A 21095-nucleotide genomic window follows, 5' to 3' on the forward strand; every position below is an offset into this window, starting at 1 on the left:
TGAGGTATTAGAGCTTCACTCTGTCACTGATGTACGTTTTTTTTTTTAGCTTCGAATTGGTGAACCGCGACTATCTCAATTGCTGTTGTAAATAGAAGTATTAAGGAAAGCAGCGTGCCTCATAACTAATTCGGACTTTACGTGTTTCGTCTCTTTGTGTGCTTTGTTTCTCTTGGTCGTCTTTTTTTGGGCTGAATTGTTATCAGGTACACCCGAAGGCATACATATTTCTAATATATATTATATAAAAATCTCAAGCCAATTAGGTACAACCTAAAAAAATATGTGGAAGGTTGAAGCACAATCAGAAGACAAAAGTCAATTAACAGGTTAAAAAGGTATTTGGAATTTTATTTTGCAGACCTTCAGGGAACCTTTTTTATCCGGAGGCTATACTTCAGCCTGTACATTCAACTTTTTGTTTGCCGATACAACAACGGTATTTGGAGCTCACTTTATTTAAAAGAACACTGTTGGCGTGTAATAGAAGTGAGTGTGGCTTCGAACAGATTAAACATGGACTTATCAACCAAGTCTACAGCGTCCATTTGATGCCGAAATTTCTCGACCACTACACACTGACAATCAGTTTTGCAAAGGATACTGAATTGTCTCAGGAAGGATAGATAATCCCCTTTGCTGTCCCGAACTGACCAGATTTGGTCCATGATTAAGCGTAATTTTCCTCACTTCACCTCTTTTATGGGTTCACGAAATAATAGTTAAAAACAGCCAAAACGTATCTGCAAACTTAGGTTTGATTCAGAAAAGCAGTGGCTTATAGTTGTTAAGAGGCTCGCCTTTAGTTAACTTTATGTTCGGAACAGTGTTTTTCATCGCTAGCGCAGTTTTGTGGCTTGTCAAATGAACCCATATGCTTATCAACCGTTATTTACGTTTTTCTTTGACGGATTTCTAGGAAGCTTGCAACAACGCTGTTCTGCAGTGGCGTTAACATATTATGTAAATATTATACATGGACATTAGTTTTTATCAACGGTAAGGACGGCCCTTAGAGTTTCCTGATCGGACTTATAAGATTATGGCTCTCCAAGCACGCTGCCTCAAGCAGCCTCTTCACCGTCTACCTAACACGTCTAAAATTTGGATATTTCACTTATATATACGGAATGCTCTGATGTAACAGTTACTCTAAGCCGCAGTCGAAATCAACAGATAACGCAAATAATAATCAGCAATTTGTAGCTCGTTTTCAACCGATACGTATTTGAAATACGGTATCTTTAGTCTTCTAAGCTACTAGATTTGGAACCAGCCTGAGTTGCAAGGATTATTTTACAGTGCTTCTAGAGAATCAGGCTACGTGTCCTGATCACATATTTTTAGCCTTATGGATAGCTAACCTATAGAGAGAAGCGTTCGGATAATATATTAAGTTCCCATGTTATATGAGATTATTATTACTAATTGTTGACCTGTATGACAAAGTTACTAAATCAATCGGTATTTCGTTGGCCAGTGTTGTCCTGCGCCCCTTTAAAAATTTTTATAAGACCGAATACGTCATTGACACGTATATCCGCGTTTTTTTGCAGCAAATTTTTTTTCCCTATCAATTAGGGTAATTTGCCCCTTAATATTTTTTTTTCGTATTTTCAAGTCCGGTATTTAAGCTGTTGAGCATTCCTTCAAACGCTACTAACCGTTTGTGAGTAGTCGACATAACATTTCTGGATTATATGGATTAAAGTAAACGAAAAACCGAATAAATGAATATATGCTACAGTAAAAGAAAAAAACTATTAGAATAAGCTAGCTGTTTCTTAGTTGATCTGTCCAAGCACACCGTATCGTAGTTTTGCCTACATCATATCCCGCTAATGGAAGGGTGCAAACCTAACTGACTGCGTGGACACCTTCGGATGACTTTCTCTTTTCATAACGAGAGGAAAGATGTCGCCTTTTCCCCTGTTTGGTCAAATGGTTAATGACGAAAAGCATTTAACGTTATACATGAAACACTACTTCGGGCTTTACAGCTTAAAATACGAAACAGAAATTAGATCGAACAAGCGGTTCAGCACTGGGACTGCTTGAGCTTTCGACGATGCTTCGGGATTAGTTTAACTGAAAACAGCTCAAGTTTGCAGTCAATCGCGATATGTGGGCATTATAACAGTGAAGGGCACGATGTAATGGGAATTTAGAAAAGTTCAGGATAATTGTTTTTAGCAACAGTAACAAACCTGGTGGCTTCACGGCCAACAATTATGACCGGTTGCGTGCTACCCCGCTAGATTGAAAGTAACCCCACCATAGTCCATTGAGCAGTCGCTACTTTTCTCAGGTAAGTCATGGAAATATAATACGGCTGTGTGTTGGAACTTCGCCAGTACTATATTGCTGGCAATTTGATCAACGATTAGGACCAACCACTGCGAGGATCGACATATAAATAGTCAACCTATTGGTGCTTGCCCCCCGTATACTACACCGGTTCATCCATCTTCCATCCTCGTCCATTGAGGCCCCGCCGGCGGGATCTGATGGTATTAGTATTGTGGATCTGTAAAGTATCGTTAATATCCTTGCTTTCACGGTATGGACTAGCGAATCGTTGAAAAGGTCGACTTTCTTATGCTTTTATGTGAAGACCTCTAATTAGCATCCGCTTGCTTTACGACAAAGCGCCGACATGGCCAGCTATGCATACGTAAGTCTCATCTTTTCTATGGGATTTCTTTCAGTTGTTATGTGAATGACTTGCATAGAGCTTTGACTTAACGGTACAGAAAGCCAGAGGGGCGCTTTCCGATGAATGAACATTAGTTGGCTGGGTGTTCACAGCAGAAATGTACCGCAAACTGTATTCTTCTTCAATTTCATATTATGTGACCCTTAACCAATATTGAAGGGTTATTAATGTAACCCCTAAAGTTGTACTGGGTTTAGTTTTCACCACCCATGGTTTTCTCACTATATCGCCATGTAGAACTTAAGTTTGAGAGCAATATGGCTACACCTTTTCGCAACGACACGACAAGCGTATACGAGCGCAGAAGAAATCTGAGTTGTCAGCTTACGTCGTCGGCGCTAGTACGGGCCTTGTAGTACGAGTGCACACGAATTTCGTTTAGTCTTCAGACGGGCATTATCAAGTGATGAGAACGTTCATCATGGAGGCGACGAGTTAATTATCCTAAAAATAAAGGTCTTAATGGACTCCTAGTTGTCGTAGACAACTTCCCAATATGATATCGTATGCGATATCCACAACACACACAACTAATGACTGCTCTGATCAAGGTAAAAACACAACCTCTCCGTTTGGACAAGGCCTTGCCCTATGGTAAGGCCTCGTAAATAAACACCCTATCTTTTGGTTAGTGTTTTTGTTGGCACGGTTCCCGGCGATGCCAACATACATTTTTAATTAATGCCGCTCTAGAATTAAATAGAGTGATTTTACTCAATTTATCGATTTCTATTGACTTCGTAAATAGTGGATATAAACTACTGTGTATATGTTTCGTTCATGGAACAAAAAGCCATGGAATAGTAAACATTTCAATTTAAGTTTAGATATTTACTTTACGCAGTAGCTTTGAGTGAACGTATATGTAATCGACAAGAACAAGTCGAATTAGGGCGTAAAAACGAAGCGCTGCCGTCGTCGAAGGGTTGGTACTATACAGGAAGCCGACATAATTGACGTCGTGGGCTATGGGCAAAGTTAAACCATCCCCTATAGAGACGGGAGGTGAGGTACCCGTAAAAAATGCTTCGTCTACAGGCAGCAGCAGCAGTTACGTGGCGTCGTCGGAGGAGATTGATGAAGGTATGTTAACATTCGTTAGCATTTTCTATGGCAACTGTTTCGTGAAAAAATTACCATGTTTTTTTTCGTAGGCATTATCGAACGACTTAAGCAACAGCGTTCTTACTACTTAGATGCCCCAGCCACTAGCAGGCATCCATATTGTAGCATAACGCCATAAGGAACAGAAGAGTTTTGGCGTGCTAACATGTTCAACATACACGAATAGTTATCGTACGAAAATATACAGTGATTCGCTTGGTGTCATAATTATTGGCTTATTCTTAAGTGCATTCGCGATGATCACAGAAGACTACACCGAGAGTGACTCTCTAGAGACAACAGTTCCATCGTTTGTTTCAACGGGGGAAGCTGCCAACGAGGTAGAGCCGAGTTATGAGCTCCTGGAACATCGATTTGTCAACGCTCTCCCCGAAGACGAAGCCCTTCGGGTATGACAATCATGTTTACCGATTTCAGTTATCATGAGCGTGAGGTACTTTTATTGTTTGGTTGTTTATTGAGATGATTGTGAAATATTTAGTTCGTTTATATATAGTTTAATAGAATCAGAAAGATTGACAAACGATGAGAAAGATTGACAAACGATGCGCAATGCGGTTTAATCTATTAAATTCAAGATTTACAAACGGAGCCCTGACTTTGTTAAGACGTGTTCTTTATAGTCGTTTGAAATGCGTGGTATGGAACTGTCTCCGAATGGTGACTAGCTATTACCGCAGCGCTACCCTAAATAGGCCGTTTCGTTGTGTACCCGGTACTTCACCCGATAACTGCTCGACTTTTCCAAAATCATAGATTTAACTATTATAAGGCAAATATCCGGGTACATGTTTCAGGAGCTCTCGCTTCGCGTTCTATATCACACATGGAAATTAGACAGGAAAACATTTAGGAGGCATATCGGACTAATTGATCAAGTATATTCTTTGTTATTGAACAAAGACAGCTCTCAGCGTCAAGCTAGCCCAGTCGCGTACGATGCCATGCCCGAAGCGCTCTGCTCCGGACGCGACGAAACTGCTACTATGGTGGAGTCCGCTAATCTTCAATAGAACAGTGATACTAAAAATAAATTTAATTTATTGAGTGTACGGAGTCGACAATTTGTAGTTGGTTTATAGGAATTGAGCGAAAATTTCATTCAACGTAGTGTGTCTGATTCAACGATGGGCTCGACTGTGATCGATCACATTGTCGTCGAATTGCCGACAAAGACCGAAAGCCCACAAAATAGCTAGTGTTTTGCCCAGAAAAAAAATGCCATAAGACAGCAGTACGGCAGATTCCGGCGACTGCACGTATTAAGGATTAGAAAGATGAGTTTTCATGAAATCGCGGCGTCTGAAATGTATATACTAGTTCAGCTGGGGAGTATCCGGATAGAGCGAGTTAGAAAAAATTTTGGCTGAAAAACACTCTGCCAGTTTCCGTTCTACTGAGCGAGGTCACCGTTTAGTAGAGTCGACACAAACGTACGTCAATGCGCGTGTTTCCACTTTCTGGATTGACACCAACGGGAGCTTATCGTGGAACTACTTAGTCGAGGTTCGAGCAAATCGAATACAAACGATACGTGCAGGCAGAAAAACTGGTAAGAAAAAAGGTCATGGATAGAACGCGCCGAATTTCATGTTCAAACAATGGTTCAGGCGTGGTTTCTGACATATTAAGAATACAGCGCAGTGAGCTATTGTGCTGATTTCTTCGATATACATCAAACTTCTGTTAGCTGTAAATAATCTAAATATAAATATAAAAAATAAACATATATAATAAACATAAAAAAGTTTTTTAATGATATAGCTCACATAGGAGCACCCCCCTGCAGTACCTGCATACATTCGCAATCAGTGTGAAAATACTTACAAACACGAACGCAACTTCGTGCAACAGATTAATACCAGAGCAAATACAAAAGCAAAGCTCAAAAGCTGATTCACTCTGGAGTAATACTACCTTTGTGTACGTTTTTATTTTTTGCTGCTTCATCCGCCTGGGTATCTTTCCTGTCCTCCCTACCTACGTTAGACAGAATACCTATCAGAATCAAAATCCCTGCCGAATTCTATGACAACCGTTTTCGGCGTTGTGTTCATGTTCGTTAGGACTACGGAAGAGGCAAGGGACCCCCTCCCTCGCAAACTTCGGTTGTTCCGTTGATATCCGTGAGATCGTGGATTGTATGTGGTAACCTTGTATTTTAACCTTTCGGTAAAATGTACACACAGCTTATAACAGTACAGCTGAATATGCGGAACAGTTTGATCACCGCCTGTATCCTTTATAAGCGGCGCAGGTCCTACGCCTGATAAAATTTGCAACGAAAGGCAATCACCACCAACAGAACGGCTGCTAGCGCCGCATCAACAGCCTCTGATTGGCGATCTTCGGGGGATGTGCAGCCCGATCTCTGTGGAAACTGAAGTAGCAAAGTTTACCTGCGGATTTCCGAAATGTTGGTGTACGTTTACAATTAGGTAATATCTTATTGTGGCGCTGGTAAAGCAAAGATGCATGCGTTGCGACGTAAAACAGGCACCTCGATTATGCAAGTTTACTTTTTCCGACGGATTCAGTTTCGGCAGCGACGGCCAATTTTGATATCAGAATGTTCATATCGGCGATGGATCGTTTATTCTCAGTATCCTTGACATAACCATTTCAACTTCATCAGATCAGTACTCTGTTAAAAGTCATTTTAAAGACCCATGAATTAGCCAAGATAAGGTCCTTCCCGAAAATCCCAAAATGGGTGCCACGTATGCAGTAGTCTGCTAATAGGGTAAGCATATGGATACGGCACAGCCCGTTCTAAAAGTAATGTTCATATAGATTCGATTTTTTTAAAGCATGGACCCGGCCACAACGGCCATGGTTGTGTCGCCTTTTACGGCTGAAAGCACGAAGCGAAGGCCGCTAAAGAAATGCAGGCTCTGCACAAACATGGCAGATACTCCAGTCACTAAAAGCACGGCAGGTCCCCAGAAGAAGGTGACTTCGCGTTCAAACTGGCCTATAATTAACCAAAAACTATCACACCAGTGAATGATTCGGCCATAATCAGCATGAGTTCAATCCAGTTAGCTTATTTTTGATCGGGCTTCGATGTTCATGCATAATAAAGCACTGACTAGGTACCGCCTCATTTTTCCGTCACTCGAAAAATACCTGCGCTAAGTGGAGCAGTCACTGTCAACAACTGCGACAGCATATCCGACAGCACGCCACAGGAGACGTCCGCACACAGAAGTATCAGTCCTAAAACAAGCACAATGGTCACAATTGCCAGGGAAGCCTTGCTAAACGGTGCTACATTTCGTCGCTTTTAGTATTTCCATTGTATTAGCTTCAAAGTAAAGTTAGATCTGCTCGTCTCACTTAACTTACACAGAAGAATTACTCGTACAGCTGTTTATCGTTATTGGCTCCATGGCGGGATTTTATATTTGAAAGGTTTGCAAATAATATAACCGCTACCTTTCGGTCACGTCTCAAAAGCTAAATATGGTTCTGCTAATCTAAAAATATAGGAGATCAGAAGCTGCTTACCCCAGCTCAAGTTGGTGTGATAAATCATGGATTTGCCCCTTAAATTAGACAGAAGAAGGATACAACAAGGCGTAATTGCTGAAGGACGAAGATCCTTCGCCAAGCCGAGATCAGCCATCCCTTCAAACCTGATTTTTGCCTCTAGGAGTAGATGGGGAGAATCTGATTTTAGTTAGCCAAATTGGAGCTATATATTTATATATATATATATATATATATATATATATATGCCCGAACTCGTTCTTACCTGATCTTCCAGGTCTGTTGTACTGTCCCTTCATCTCGTGCGTATACTTACTGCTGGCATATATAGTGAATTTGGGCAGCTTCCAACAGCGCTTAGTTTAGCAGGGTAAGCACAAAATAATCTTTACTCGAAGCTCGGTTCAATTTTTCGTCATAACTCCAACCGTCAAGTTGGAGTTGCTAATTATGTTTCACCAGTAATCAACTTGATGTAATGTCTGTTACTGCGATTATGTAGTTTCGTGCTACTATGCTACCATTTACCTCTCGACCACTGAGCCCGCCTGTTTCGTTTCAGACTATACAATATGTTGATTCTACGTTATACTTCCGTATCCGCACCCTCACACAGACATACTGTCCTAGCACTGGCCTGCTCATCTGCTCACTTTGTGGATCTTGCATAGCTCAGAAGTAGCCTTAACATTTACGTATCTGTAATAATATAATAGAAACTAGATGCCTCTTGATCACCAAAGACTTCTACTCTATCTACCGCTGCTATACCCGCAGTTTATCCGTTTCGTTTATTGCGCTTCTCTACATTACTCGATATCTTCATGCCGATAGGACTGCATCAGTGTCCACTGCCGGCCTACCTAATACTATCCGTCACTCCGGTTATTCGGTCGGTTCCGCAGCCTCAACAGTTTATCTTCAACGGCCGCCGCCGGTTGAATCGGTGCGTGACCTGTGTGATTCCACCCATTCCACTGACTGCCTAACTCCCCTACCATAACGCGTCAGCACAACGACTTTTGTCTACGACCCCAGCAACGCTTTGCGATAGTGTTCTAGTACAACGCGTTCTTCTGTTATTCGTTGAAGCGCCTGCTGCTGGAGCCGCCGCCGCCGCCGCCGCCGCCGCTGCCGCCGCCGCCGCCGCCGCCGCTGCCGCTGTTGGTGCTACCGTCGACGGTACGGCAGTAGCAACCGTCCTTGCGCGGCAGCAGTAGCGTTCGCAGACGTTCTTGCTCGACTCTGTCCATAAAAACAGTAGCAACAACATCAGCAGTATTCACTACTCTTACAGACCAACAGTGACCGCATTATTAGTGAAAGTACTATAGAAAGCAGTCTAAGCGCGGATGAGACGGTTTACCGCAAAACAAAGGGATAACGCCGCGTCGATCGGTCATTTTAGCCGTTGTTGTTGTTGTTGTTGTTGTTGTTGTTGTTGCTGCTGCTGCTGTTGTTGCTGCTGTTGCTGCTGCTGTTGTTATGGTGTATATCGCTCGCATTAACACGCACTTCATACTGACTATAGTTGCTATTGCAAGAACAGGCGCTCTGGTCAACGTCAGAGTGACCGTCTTCGCCGGTGCAGTCGTCCTAGCGCTTGCGTCCTTTAGCAGTAGTAAATCGCGCGTTCGCGCATGCTTGCAAGCTACCAGCAAAACAGCCAGACCGACAAACGCTCTCATACTAGCGATTGATACAGACTAGTGCAGGTACAATTGATGCGATAGCTACTTGTCATTGTGTTTGATACTGGGAGGAAAGAAAACTGACGACCACGACGACAGCAATAACAACAACAATAGTAGGCAACAAAAAAAATAACAGACGATGGCAACGACGACAGGTGGAGCGGAGTAACGGAGCACACGTTAAGATACTGCGGCATGAAGAGGCAATGGGGGAGTAGATGGACAGTGCTGTTAACCCAGGGGGTCAACGCGCGTTGCCTGTAGTTGAGACTCGTTACAAACGAAAGAAGAGAAAAAGAAAAAGGAGGGGTAGAGAGCGATAACTTGCATACGAAACACGTATTAGGACACTCGTTTGTGTTGACGTTGCCTTGCATTAGTGGATATGATCGGATCAAAGAAATGATACGAGGTACCATGCCGCTCCGCACCGAGAATATAGCAATAGAGAGCAACAGTGACGTTATACTGTAAAGACAGTGAACAAGAGGCTGCGCGACAGACGGGCGCAGGCGCTGCAAGTCATCGTACTTGTTTTTATATCGCGAACGGGAAGAACCAACGGGAAAAGGGGGAACGAAAGGAAAATGTTAGAGGTGCGCAACGTACGTGTTATAAACGGCTGTGTGTATTTGTTTGTTTGTCCGTTTGTAGATTTGTGTGTGTTTATGGATTTCTTCATTTAAGAGAGCCGTCAAGCGCAAGAAAAGGTTTTGGCTGGAACCGTGAGAAACCTTGTTTTGGATTAGTTAAACGATAGGCGATAGGTCCGGTTATGAAAATCTCCTCATATCAACGTGTCTAAGCAGGGCTATATTGGTGGCCAAAACAGTAAGGTAAGTATTCCTTGTCACAGGTTTGATCAGTGTTTGTTAGAGTGTGCATCGAAGGGGAGCGTCGCTTTCGACGCTGGTGGACGTTGACAGACGAGGCCAGCAACCTACCACCAAGTACAACTGAGACCTGTAACGTCTTTGAGGGAATTCATTTTGTCTGGGTGAGCATACAAGGGATCCGCTTTTCGACTGTTCGAAAACGGCATGAAAACTGCTACTTCGTTGGAAAACAGATTTGTCGACCGTAAAAACAATGCAATATGGGCTTAGCAGTAAGCTGCCTGTTAATACGTTAGTGTGAGTAAACAATTTTCCTATTTAAACAGGTTGTGTATAACAGCGATCAAAGCGGAAGAGATTGTTGCCGCGTGGTACAGCGGCGTTTTTCCTTCCCCGTTTTCCGTACTTTTGCTACTGACTCGCATCGTGGAAGCGGATTCGCCAATATTTTTGAATAATTTCAACCAAGCGTTTTTTTTTTGCGTCAGCTCGATTGGTTATCATTTTGATGGTATGAAAATTACTTGCGACGTTGGTGACGTTTAACGGGGAAATGGAGCATTAGTGTTCGAGTTTTTGGTGCCGTAGAAGAAGAAGACGACAGGGGATCCGTAAACTACCTCTACTCGGCGTAGGCTAGCCAAGCTGATTAGTACACTGTAGTAAGAATATATTCTACGTTAATGGGCACCGGTAGGACTACGAGGATGAAATCGCAATGATCAATGGGTAATATTATTATTATCTAAACGTTATTATAACACCTCCATAAGGAAGTTCGTGTTCTGCATGGTCGAAGTGTAGACGTTCGTCTATTGACGAGATCCTTCGTCCGTCTATATATGTCCTCAGCGTTCCGTTCACTCAATGCGTGGGGTGACACCTAGAACTTTTACGCGACTCATTGGGTGCTAATTAACCGCGAGGTGATCCAAGATGAACAACGTAATCAAATTGCTACACCAGCCTGATAGCATCGGTTGGCCTTGTGTGTACTGTCCACTGTTGTATATTGCAGGAACGTACGTTGTCCTCGAATAGCCTTGGACAGGTAAATTGATCGCTGTTTGGTGCTTGATAACAACTTCTAATGACGATAATGTCAGATGAACGGCAAAATGAAACAGACAAGATAAAAACATCGGAAATGGTTGATTACCTATAGGTATTGGTTTAAATGAGTATAGGATTTGTAATGGTCGTATTGTGTCAGCAGATGCCTGGACGATTTTCATTCGTTGTTGTCTCTAGAGTTTGTTAGCGACTCTGCCCATTGATATTTTAGTGGTCGACGAATTTTTGTTGGTAGAGAACAACGTCCATATGTGAATGTGTTTGTTACGATTACAATGTCCTGCTTGTCTGCCTAGATATGGCCGTTCAGATTTTGCGTCACGTGGGCGTCGTTTAAACGGCGACGTCTGACCTAAGCTAATTGTTAGAAGCAGTACATATTTGCCCTGGTATAGCATAGAAACGCTTTGTAGAATAGAGCCATTAGCGCCACACGGAGGGTATTAGGTTCTCTAATGTTGTTCGAATAGGAATAATAAGTATCATAGGGATTTCACAGCAATGGTCCCTTTTCTTTCTTTTAACATTCGCGCTCGAACGTGTACTGCCGAACGCAGTGTGTGTCTTTCACACAAGGAACTTTGGGACAAGTACGGGATTTGTTCATCGTATATTTGAACTATATCTATTTACCGCATTTCGTACGTAAAACGAGTTCGACCAAGCGTGAGCAGGCCAAATCCAATAAAGACCAACCTCGGGGGCTACATGAACGCCCATATCTACTACACAATTTATGCTACAGAAACAAACAGCAGAAACAGGAAAGGCATCAGTTAGAAACGTCGCTCAAAGGTTCGTTCGCCTCTGCGAGATCATTTGTCGCAATTTGCCTTGCCCGTCGCACGTTGTTGTACTCCGTTTCTATGCTTTATGCCCCGTCTTTGCACCAGTCGCAATTGAAACACAGCCTGCTACAACCAAACTAGATAAAAGAACCCTGGTTTTTCTCTGTACACCTGCCTTAATAATCTCTTAGCGCGCTCCACCTTTTACTGTAGAGATATACACAGTTGTTACGGTCGTCCATTATGGATTTGAACGTTTAAGGTCCCACGCTAGATTCATGCCGGTCTGTGCTCGCTATCGGCATCGTCTTAGCGGCCGCCCGTAATCACACCTGTCACTGCTCTGTCGACTCTGTGCTCAAATCCTAAAGCATGCATTGAACGGCATGTATGGCTCGATATAGGCCTTTACTGGTCGCGGAATAGGATCGTCATAATTTTCTATCTATTAAATGTTGGCAAATACAGTACTAGAAACATTGGCGACAGCAGCGGGTTGACTAAGTCAGACTGTCCTTTCCTACTTTCTGTGACAGTGGCAATAGCTATAAGTAAGTTGTTTTTGATCGTTCCTTGGCAAACTTCTGCGGCAAGCTATATCGATGCGGCTATATGGTCATGCATGTTCAATATTATACTTGCGAACGGGTGTACGCGTGTGTTACTGAGCAAAAAACAGAAGAGATTTTTCTCATCCCAACTGACCCCTCCACATGAAAAGGGGTCGTCAATGGGGCGAGAAGGCACAATATATTATCGACATATATATATGTTATCATCGTCCTATTCCTATTTAGTTAATTTTGCTATACAGCCGTGCATTCGCCACGTCTTAGTAAACTAATCAAGGGCCAAGGTCGCCGGGTAGAATAAATGATCTATCAGGGTAAATTCTTATTCGATGTTTAGATTTTTACGATCCCTGCGCCTTCCTTGTTGTCCGCAGTCGTAAACATAGTATAGGGACACGATGGGACGAGGTGCTCATCCAGCTAACCGTCATATCTGATCATTTTGTACTAATCAATGATAGCTGCATACATAGCTGTTTTACATATATTGATACCTGAGTCTGAAAAGGCCATCATAACATTTCCTATGTAAAGAAGATATAATTTGGTAAAATTTCGCTCATTAGTAGTACCGATAAAATATCAGCCAGGTAGAAAAAATAATTGTTCCACAATGTGTTACCTATTTAGAGTGGACAGTCAGTCTGCATTGCATAGTATATAGATCGACAAACGCAGGGCTGATCCACTGATTGGTACACTTAAAGAAAAACGGGGAAAAATTATTAGTATAAAAAGTAATAATGATGCCAATTATACTTTAAGAGCTTAAGATTGGAAAGCAATAGATTTACAACTGGGGACAGTATAGCTTTACATTTAATGAAAGGCACTCGTTGAAAATATTACTTTATTTTTTCCAGTTTTTTCTCTATTATAAACCCGTAGCCTATTAAACTATAAACCTATTTTTACCTCCTTTTAACTTGCGTCGCTCCGAGAGATATTATTATATTTGCAAACGGTTAAACTTAACGAATACATTACTGGATGCGAAAAGGACTGTATCACCTGATAGTGTTTTGTTCCGAGATTACACATATAATAGTTTCTACAAATATGTATTCATGTACCTCTCTCGTATGTTTTTCTCCCCGTAGAATCGCCGACGCACGTGTCAATCTGTATCTCTTCGCGCGGTCGCCCGTACTAGCGAAGTCTGCCAGAAACCGTTGGCGATCCGTGTTTAACGGGCCGCAACGGCGTTGATCCCTTTAACAAAGACAGACAGCAGCAGTGAGTTTCTCATCGTTGAGCTAACGTCGAATCCGTTGAGAATGACCGTTGAGAACATTGCGGGTACCGACTGATGAAGGAACGACCGTTCGCAGGTGCACGCTACTTAGGCCCTTAGCAATCCCTGTTCACTAAAGAAGAAAGAGGGCCCTTACGGGGAACGCAATGCGAGAAGTCACCGCCGCGTCCAAAACGCAAAGACAACGTTAACAGCGAATGTTAACAGCCAACTAAGAACTTTTGAGACAAACCAAACCCGAAAACAAAAACGTCGCCAATAAAAGCGGCAAAGTTTCGCAGTAAGTTGGCGCGACGGCCACGGAGACGTGGTCTTTCCCGTCACGTGATGCCAGTTGACAATACAGAGGCAACACAATTCACAGGGTTAATGATTAGGTTGAAAATAATAATGGTAGTAGATTTCATGCTTAGTTTCATTGGACATCAATGTACCTTTTTTTCAACGCGCTTGGCTATCTCTGCTGGGTGAGCAAGTCTTAGTATGCCGTCAAGGACGTATCTCCACTAAAAGGTTTATTCAAAATAAGTCTTACCAAACTTATGCTCGGTTTCTCCAACAGAGCAATGAAACGGCATGGCAGCAATATGTCATGGTAACCATTTGCCAACGTTGAAATTTCAATCAGCGGTAGCCGCGTGTTCATGGTTACTATGGCAACCCGCGCACAAAAGATAATACCTATTAGCCTATCCAGATCACGCACCACCGTCAACTTAGACAAAGATACATGTTCATAGGTCGTGTTGTTGACGTTGGAAAGGCAGACAAGCAAATATGGGTGCTGAGATATGGGGACCTGGGCTCGAACCCATGCGTCAACACTTTGCCGTTTGCTAGTCTGAAGCAATGCTTTGTGGCAGTAATGAACGTAAGGCTTCTTGTTTTACGAAAGCAGAACAATATTGCTGACGGCAACAGATGATCGAATCCAGTCCCCGTGACGCGTGAGTTTTTGAGAAACTTGGAAACGTGGAGCAGTACCGATGCGCTGGCGGGGTGTGTTTCCTCGAATGAGAAACAATGAGCCAAGTGTTAGCAGTTAGCAATTATTCCTAACTAGAATAAGATCTGATGTGAAAACGATGGGTATTTAGCCACTGGAAAAGTGTTTATTTTTTCGCTCTATATCGGAAAGAGAGAGCCAGGCATAAATTGTCTGCTGTTTTTCGGCATCATGGCTCTGACATTTTACAGAAGTCGATTCATAAAGAAAAATCTGGGCGCTAGCATATAAGTTGTGGCGAAGCTGAAGTCTTTGACCGAATTGAGACAGTATTACTCCGAAACAGGAGACAGGAAAACGGTTCATTCAAGTGGATTCTACTGCAGCTAAAAAAAAGGCTAGCTAAAATCCTATACCACCGGCCAATATCAGATCTGGGGCCTGATATCTGAATGTGAGATTTACACATTAAACTCTTGAAAAAAGAAGTCTTCGGCCAATTGCTGCCACTCAAACTGTTGACACCTGGCCTAAATCTTTCACAATAGCAGTACCAGAAGCGAGCAAACATATTGTCTTCTTTGGCTCTATTTTCTGTTAGCCTTCAGGCGTTTTTTTTTTGAAAATCTTTCTCATGTGATATACTAATGAGGGCCTTCGAGGTGTTTTCCCACCAAAAAAAATCTTTAATAGAAAAGGGTAGGCTCAAATAGAACTTACATAGGTAGTTCGTTCCGGTAATACGCATTATTGGTAGAACTGAGAATGTAACGTTTTGTTTTAATAATACACCTATTCGGTGGTGACAAAGGGTCAAAACGCTGGTTTGGATCGCGAATCCTGGCAGAGGATGCACGAATCTCTAAATCAAATTTTTCCAGTGACACTTATTACATGTCAGGTGTGACTTACTAAAAACCCAGATAAAAGGAGCAACGTTACAAAGCAGAACTTAACGTTCCCACTTCGTCTTTGAGGTTAGTCTGTGGGGCGTCTCTTTTGAATCGAAAGAAAAATATTGAGGTGATTAATTTTTTAAGGTCTTCACCACCCATACCGTGGTAAAAGCGTGCGTGTGCACGTTTTTTTTTCCGATCGGATACATGCATACTTCATTGTTTACTGGCTAGTATGAATGGTAAATTCTACAATAGGTGCTCCTTTTGCTGACTTAATGTGTTGTCGAGTTTCGTCCGTCACGCAATCAACTGTGGCCTTGCCTCATGCGTGATATGCAGAACGCATTGCTACGGATATTAGCCGGTGCCTGACGTGCCTATTCATAGTTTCTTTTCCACGATTGTTTGAAATTTCTCTACGTACCGCGGTAAGCTTTTGTGTTTATCACGGTCGTGTATAAGCCGTTTGACTTTTGGGCGATAATGCATTTGTTTGGCTGTATTTAACAGAGGGAGTACTGCTACCGATTCTCGTATTGTTTAGTTCCGAATTTTGTTTAATCTTTCTCTGACGTTGTTCGGAAACGAATACTGTAGATCTGCGAACGCGTATGGTCTTCTAACCATGCCTAGGTTGTAGCTGGATACATATGCTATGGGTAGAACTGGAGTTCTGGAAACAGGATTGCCGGGATTCTTTTCTTACATAACGTGTTGTTACCAGACGAGTGACTGGATTTCCCGATTGGAGTGCCGTCAATAGACAAGTAGCATTTTACAAGTAGTAGAATTTTTCTCTTGCAAACAGATTCATTAACCTGCCAGCTGCAAACGCGTCTCAAACTAAAACAAAAAGTATGCATATGTTGGAGAAGAACTAAGGAGGTCGGTGGATTCATTTATGTTAAGTTAATTGTATTAGTCAGAAGCGCTATATCAATACAAGGCATTACTAAATAAGACCTGTCCCTTACAACTGACAGCCTGGTGTTAGGTTAGGTTAGGTTAACGAAATGAAAAGCTATTTCTCAGGGTAGTTCATTTTCGGTGTAGAAGTTTCCGTCTAAGAAGCCGTCTATGAGTATAGACGGTGATCAATGTAACCTGAACAGAAACCAAAAGTAAGTAAATGTAACACTTGGTAAAACAATAAGTGAAATCCAACAAATCATATACAGGCTTATGAGCGTTGCCGATTTTTTAATTTTAGATAAAATATCGTTAAATTACATCGGATTCATTTGTTTTCAATTCATCACAGGGTGGCCTAATTTGAACTGTTAGTCGTTGTTATTAAATTTGATCCTTTTATTTACACCTGGTGGGCCTAATAAGGCAAGTACGCCATTGTAACTAACAGTTAACTGTACACTAACGCCTTTGTGTTCCCTTACGTCTCTTGGCGTTTCTTCGAAACTGACTTGATATTCGCAGTCTGATATATGGGATAACCTAAGTCGTAAAAAAAATGCGTATTTTTTCGCTGTGCCTAGATCACCCTAGATTACCGCGGGGGTGGAATTGAGCCGACCCACAAACCAGCAAAGGATGTTAGCTGAATAAATTATTTGGCAAAAAAAAATGCAAGTAGAATGGATTAACTTAGTAGTCAAGGATTTCCCATGAATATAAATTTTCCTTCCATCGCTATTGTACTACTACTTGAACAAACCTCCGGAATATCAAAGGCAGTGATGTTATTAATTAATTTCAAGGTGGACTTACAGCATGAAAAAAATGTAGTACCAGATATCTAATTTTAGTCTTCCAGATGTCAAGCCTTGAACGGAACCGTTGCACACTTCTTTAAGCATTCGCCTCACTCTAGTGGCAGTGTCTCCCGCCAGATGGCGCCACCAGTTGTTCCCGCAAGTAGATGGGATCATACGCTCTCACACTGTAAAGACAAAAAGAACATCCATTTACCTATGTATCTAACCGGCTATATTATGTACAAACACGGTAAGCACATTGTAGAAATTTTCTTTATTGACGTTTGTAATTGAAGGTTAACACTAGAGGGTATAACAATATAGCCCGTTGTTTGAGCTGAGTAAGTATCTAGTAGTTAGAAAACACACGTACGGGAACTTCGAAGACAAAGCCTGTTTCGTCTGAGTTCAGCCCCGATGATCGGACTCATTTCCGTTCGTCGAATCGATTACCCACTAATTTTTCTTTTAGCAGTTCCCCTTTGGTACGTAATTGCGAACAAATCAATTGCTAAAAGAAACCAAATAAGCGATTTTGCTTTGCAATTTGTCTTGTTAAGGACGGCTGTGAAGCATTCTAAAGTATACTCTTCGCTGCGGTTAACAAGTATTCCCTGTTCGCCGTTGCGGCTTATGTGCAATCTAATTATCTATTGCTTAAGTGTCTAGTTTTAACGGGAAGTTTTCTGGATATATAGTTTCAAGGCTTTTTTCTTTTGTTATTTTTTTTTTACCATCTATCGCACTACTTTGCGTCCGTGGGTTTTGTCGTATTGCCGAAGAGTGATTGCCAGTCGGATAACGCTTCTAAACAAATTCTGTCTGGTAAACTGAGAGTTCTATTTGATAACCGCTAGGTTCCACGATCTCCGATCTACGAAGACAAATCTTCCAAGAACAAATTCCTAACCAGAAATACACTAGGCAACGTCAAGTGTAGTTTTCTTATAAACACAGCGGTCCAGTCACTTTGTCGCTTGCAAACGATAACCCTCCCTTCTGTGTTAAAAGTTTTTACTGTCGTTGGACTCCTTGTTGTGTATCTAATATGCAAAGGCTGTGAGATATTAATCGGCCTAATCTATTTTTATTCTGGTGTAATGCAAACGTCCAAAACATCACTCTTGCTTGTTATTTCGTGTCGGCCATTTTTCTCATTCTTACAATATTAGCTTTACTATATCGGTCTATAATGTTGCGTTAAACCTGCCCGTACAACTGCATAGTCAGACTGAGATACCGTATACCTTGAATATTGTTTGTGCGTTGAAAATACTTTGTACCACATATCGAGTTGTATAATGCTCGTGACGTTTAAAAGTCACTGCGTTGGCTTGATACTACAGAGTCCCTGCGCTTAATAATACCATTTAATAATACATAATGTAAAAATATTATAAAAATCATACCGTCCGAGTATCGATTTTTTCGATCGTCGCGTCCACAAGCTAAATGGTGATGATACCAAAAGCGATAAGAAAAAAATTATTGCAAACAGAATAGGGCGCCGGTGGTGAGCAAAGCGGCCATATATATATATATATATATATAAATTAAAGTATATAAATTTTATGCAAAAAAAAAGGAAATTTATGTAATGATACGTACAGGATGGAGCAAGCATCCTAGTAATTTGACAAAGTCCGAGTCTTTAGTCGATGTCTGTTAAAGCAGTAACTGGGCGAAGTGTAGTCAAATTAAGGGTGAAAAAGCCGTTCGAGCGATTTGATTGAAAATTTACGTTTGCTCCTGCGTCGTCCTGTATGCGGAAATCGACTTTAATAGTAAGTAGGTAAGTTCAGCTACGATGTCTTATACCTTGTTCTAAAAATTTACTAGCGAGGCCCCAGTATTCTCTTCTGTAATGTTAACCATCGGTTTTGTCGACAAATGAGGTCGCACGACAATTGGCAAACGAGCGTCTCGAGATAGCAAGTTTAAAAAAGGTAATTCTAAATAAGAGATTTTTCATTATTTTTAATGCATACGTCTTCCTGAAAAATTAGCTTTATTTAGGCCATTTACTACAGGCTGTCACTGCGACACCAACGTCAAGAAATTCACGCTTCGATCTGACATATGCTCACCTGAATTCCTGCCTATATATGTTCGATTTACTCTGCCGTCTGTTTGAGGAAACAAACCGTTACCAACGAATTATAATTGGACAATACCAGCGGCTCAGGTACACGAGTCAGGGCATGTAATCGATGTAATCTATCTTGGGAACCGTGCAACAGACATGTTTCATTCCAACGAGTTTGAGCTCGACGCCACATGATCAAAAACAGACACGGCACAAGCGTCAGCTCCGAACGCCTGCATCGATCGAAAATGTCGCGGACACCTGTGCCATTAACGTGTATCATCGGGATGATTGGAGCCACACGCCAGTCGCTGACCCTTCCTCTTTTTTGTCATAGCAACTATGAACGATACCGCTGTCGCTAGTTCGCGTACCAAAGCGTGTACGGATATTTGCAAAAGCGGTAGGTAACAAAAGTAAAGGAAGGGCCAAACTAGCAACGCGTCTGCTAGACCAGTACGCGTAAAATCAGTGATCTGCGATTCTCGGGTTTGCTTACCGTGGACCAGGATAGGATAGAAACAGATGTCGATGCTTTGTAGGTTTCGCCTACTTGCTTGCTTGCTTGTTTACTGTAGATTTTTTTAGCAGTTCATTTAAAGGTCGAACATGCTGAGCTAGCAAGACGCTCCAGATGTCCAACTGGACCCTGGCGAAAAAATAGAGCTGAACCTGGAACAGAGACAAGTGTCTTGCTTATACTGTAAGATTTGATGAATGCACAAAAACTTGCTTTTCTCGAAGTTGCGAAGCTGGTGCTAAGGCAAAGGGAAACATAGTTTATAAACAAACCTATACACTCGGTCAATGCTACTGGCAACGTTTGTCGCGTATGCAGTAACTGAGAGGGTAAATACCGATAGGAATCGTGCCCGTTTGCGTAACGGTAACTTCCTCAACAGGTGTTAACTAAATGATCATAATTCTTTTTCGTAATAGCTAACAATTGATCCGACAAAGCCAATTACTCGCGCTTGGGTAAATACCTTGAAGGCTTTTGCCATTTGGGTCAATAATGAACGGATATTTCGACGTCCATGTCCGGTCCTACTGTTTTAATTTTGCAATGGCCGGTGGCCGTTTTCGGTACGAAATGGACCTTGTGTTTATAATTGGTTTCGAGATATCATATGTAAACACATCGCTATTACTACTTATTACTTGCTATTGTACTATGTTCTTGTATAATACGCTACATAGTCTCCTAGAACAAAGTCTCCACTTAGTTGGACCTCGTAGGACAATTTCGCAACAGAAAGTACTACAATGACTGCCGTATGAGTGACATATTAATGAGAGATATATATGCCGATGATCATTTTGTTTCAATATCCTACAGTCAAAGTTGGTAAACGGCGAGCTCCAAAGTCGAGAGACGCGTGGTTAGATAGAAGTTAAAATGAAAGCGCATAACTTAGATAAAGATTTATTGCAGCTCATTCGAATCAAATAGGATAAGTAAAAAAGGCAATACTTAGTGCTACAGGTCGTTACCTGCTTTTAGGCTAAGACAAAGATTACATGTTGAACGTAAAGCTTTCAGGCGATTGTAACGTCTTATTCGAGACTGTTTAGTACACGGTCGAATAAATGTGTTAGCGTCTACTATGAGGAGCATGTTGCAACTATAGAGTGCGTGACTGCGTCGATCGTCAATTATATAGAGCCTTATAGTATTGTCTTGTGTAAGTTATCTGAAATTGTTGGTGTAAGTTACTGGATAGAAATCGTTTCGTCATAGGAACAGTTGTCTGGATGCCATTTCAATCCTTATCAGCTGCAGTCAATACTGCGTACTGGAGTCGATATTACTTTTTTTTTTACCCGTATCTGTTTTTCAATGATGTATGATTCTTTTTTTTTTTTTTTTTTGTTTAGAGGAAATACACTTGAATTCATT

At 41.7% G+C, this 21095-nt stretch overlaps 2 protein-coding genes and 1 long non-coding RNA gene across 3 annotated transcripts in view; 2 read left to right on the forward strand and 1 right to left on the reverse strand.

The window, feature by feature from the left end:
* Nucleotides 1–430: 430 nt before the first annotated feature.
* LOC111269246 (uncharacterized) lies at nucleotides 431–4905 on the forward strand (the record flags this gene model as incomplete). Its single annotated transcript, XM_022848692.2, is given in 3 exon segments — nucleotides 431–3799; nucleotides 4088–4230; nucleotides 4639–4905. Coding segments are annotated over 3 exon segments (474 nt in total). The 3' UTR covers nucleotides 4855–4905.
* A 3632-nt stretch (nucleotides 4906–8537) lies between these two features.
* The window catches only part of LOC111269248 (uncharacterized), a 46926-nt gene continuing 34368 nt past the window's right edge, over nucleotides 8538–21095 (forward strand). Inside the window, exon 1 of the mRNA XM_086972020.1 lies at nucleotides 8538–9863. The gene's annotated coding sequence lies outside the window, so the exon portion shown is untranslated. The remainder of the gene's footprint in view (nucleotides 9864–21095) is intronic.
* The window catches only part of LOC111269247 (uncharacterized), a 28082-nt gene continuing 22560 nt past the window's right edge, over nucleotides 15574–21095 (reverse strand). Inside the window, exon 3 of the long non-coding RNA XR_015314518.1 lies at nucleotides 15574–17294. This is a non-coding gene — a long non-coding RNA (uncharacterized LOC111269247). The remainder of the gene's footprint in view (nucleotides 17295–21095) is intronic.

Source organism: Varroa jacobsoni, unplaced genomic scaffold, assembly GCF_002532875.2.
Source record: "Varroa jacobsoni isolate VJ856 unplaced genomic scaffold, vjacob_1.0 scaffold_1367, whole genome shotgun sequence".
Lineage (NCBI taxonomy): Eukaryota > Metazoa > Arthropoda > Arachnida > Mesostigmata > Varroidae > Varroa > Varroa jacobsoni.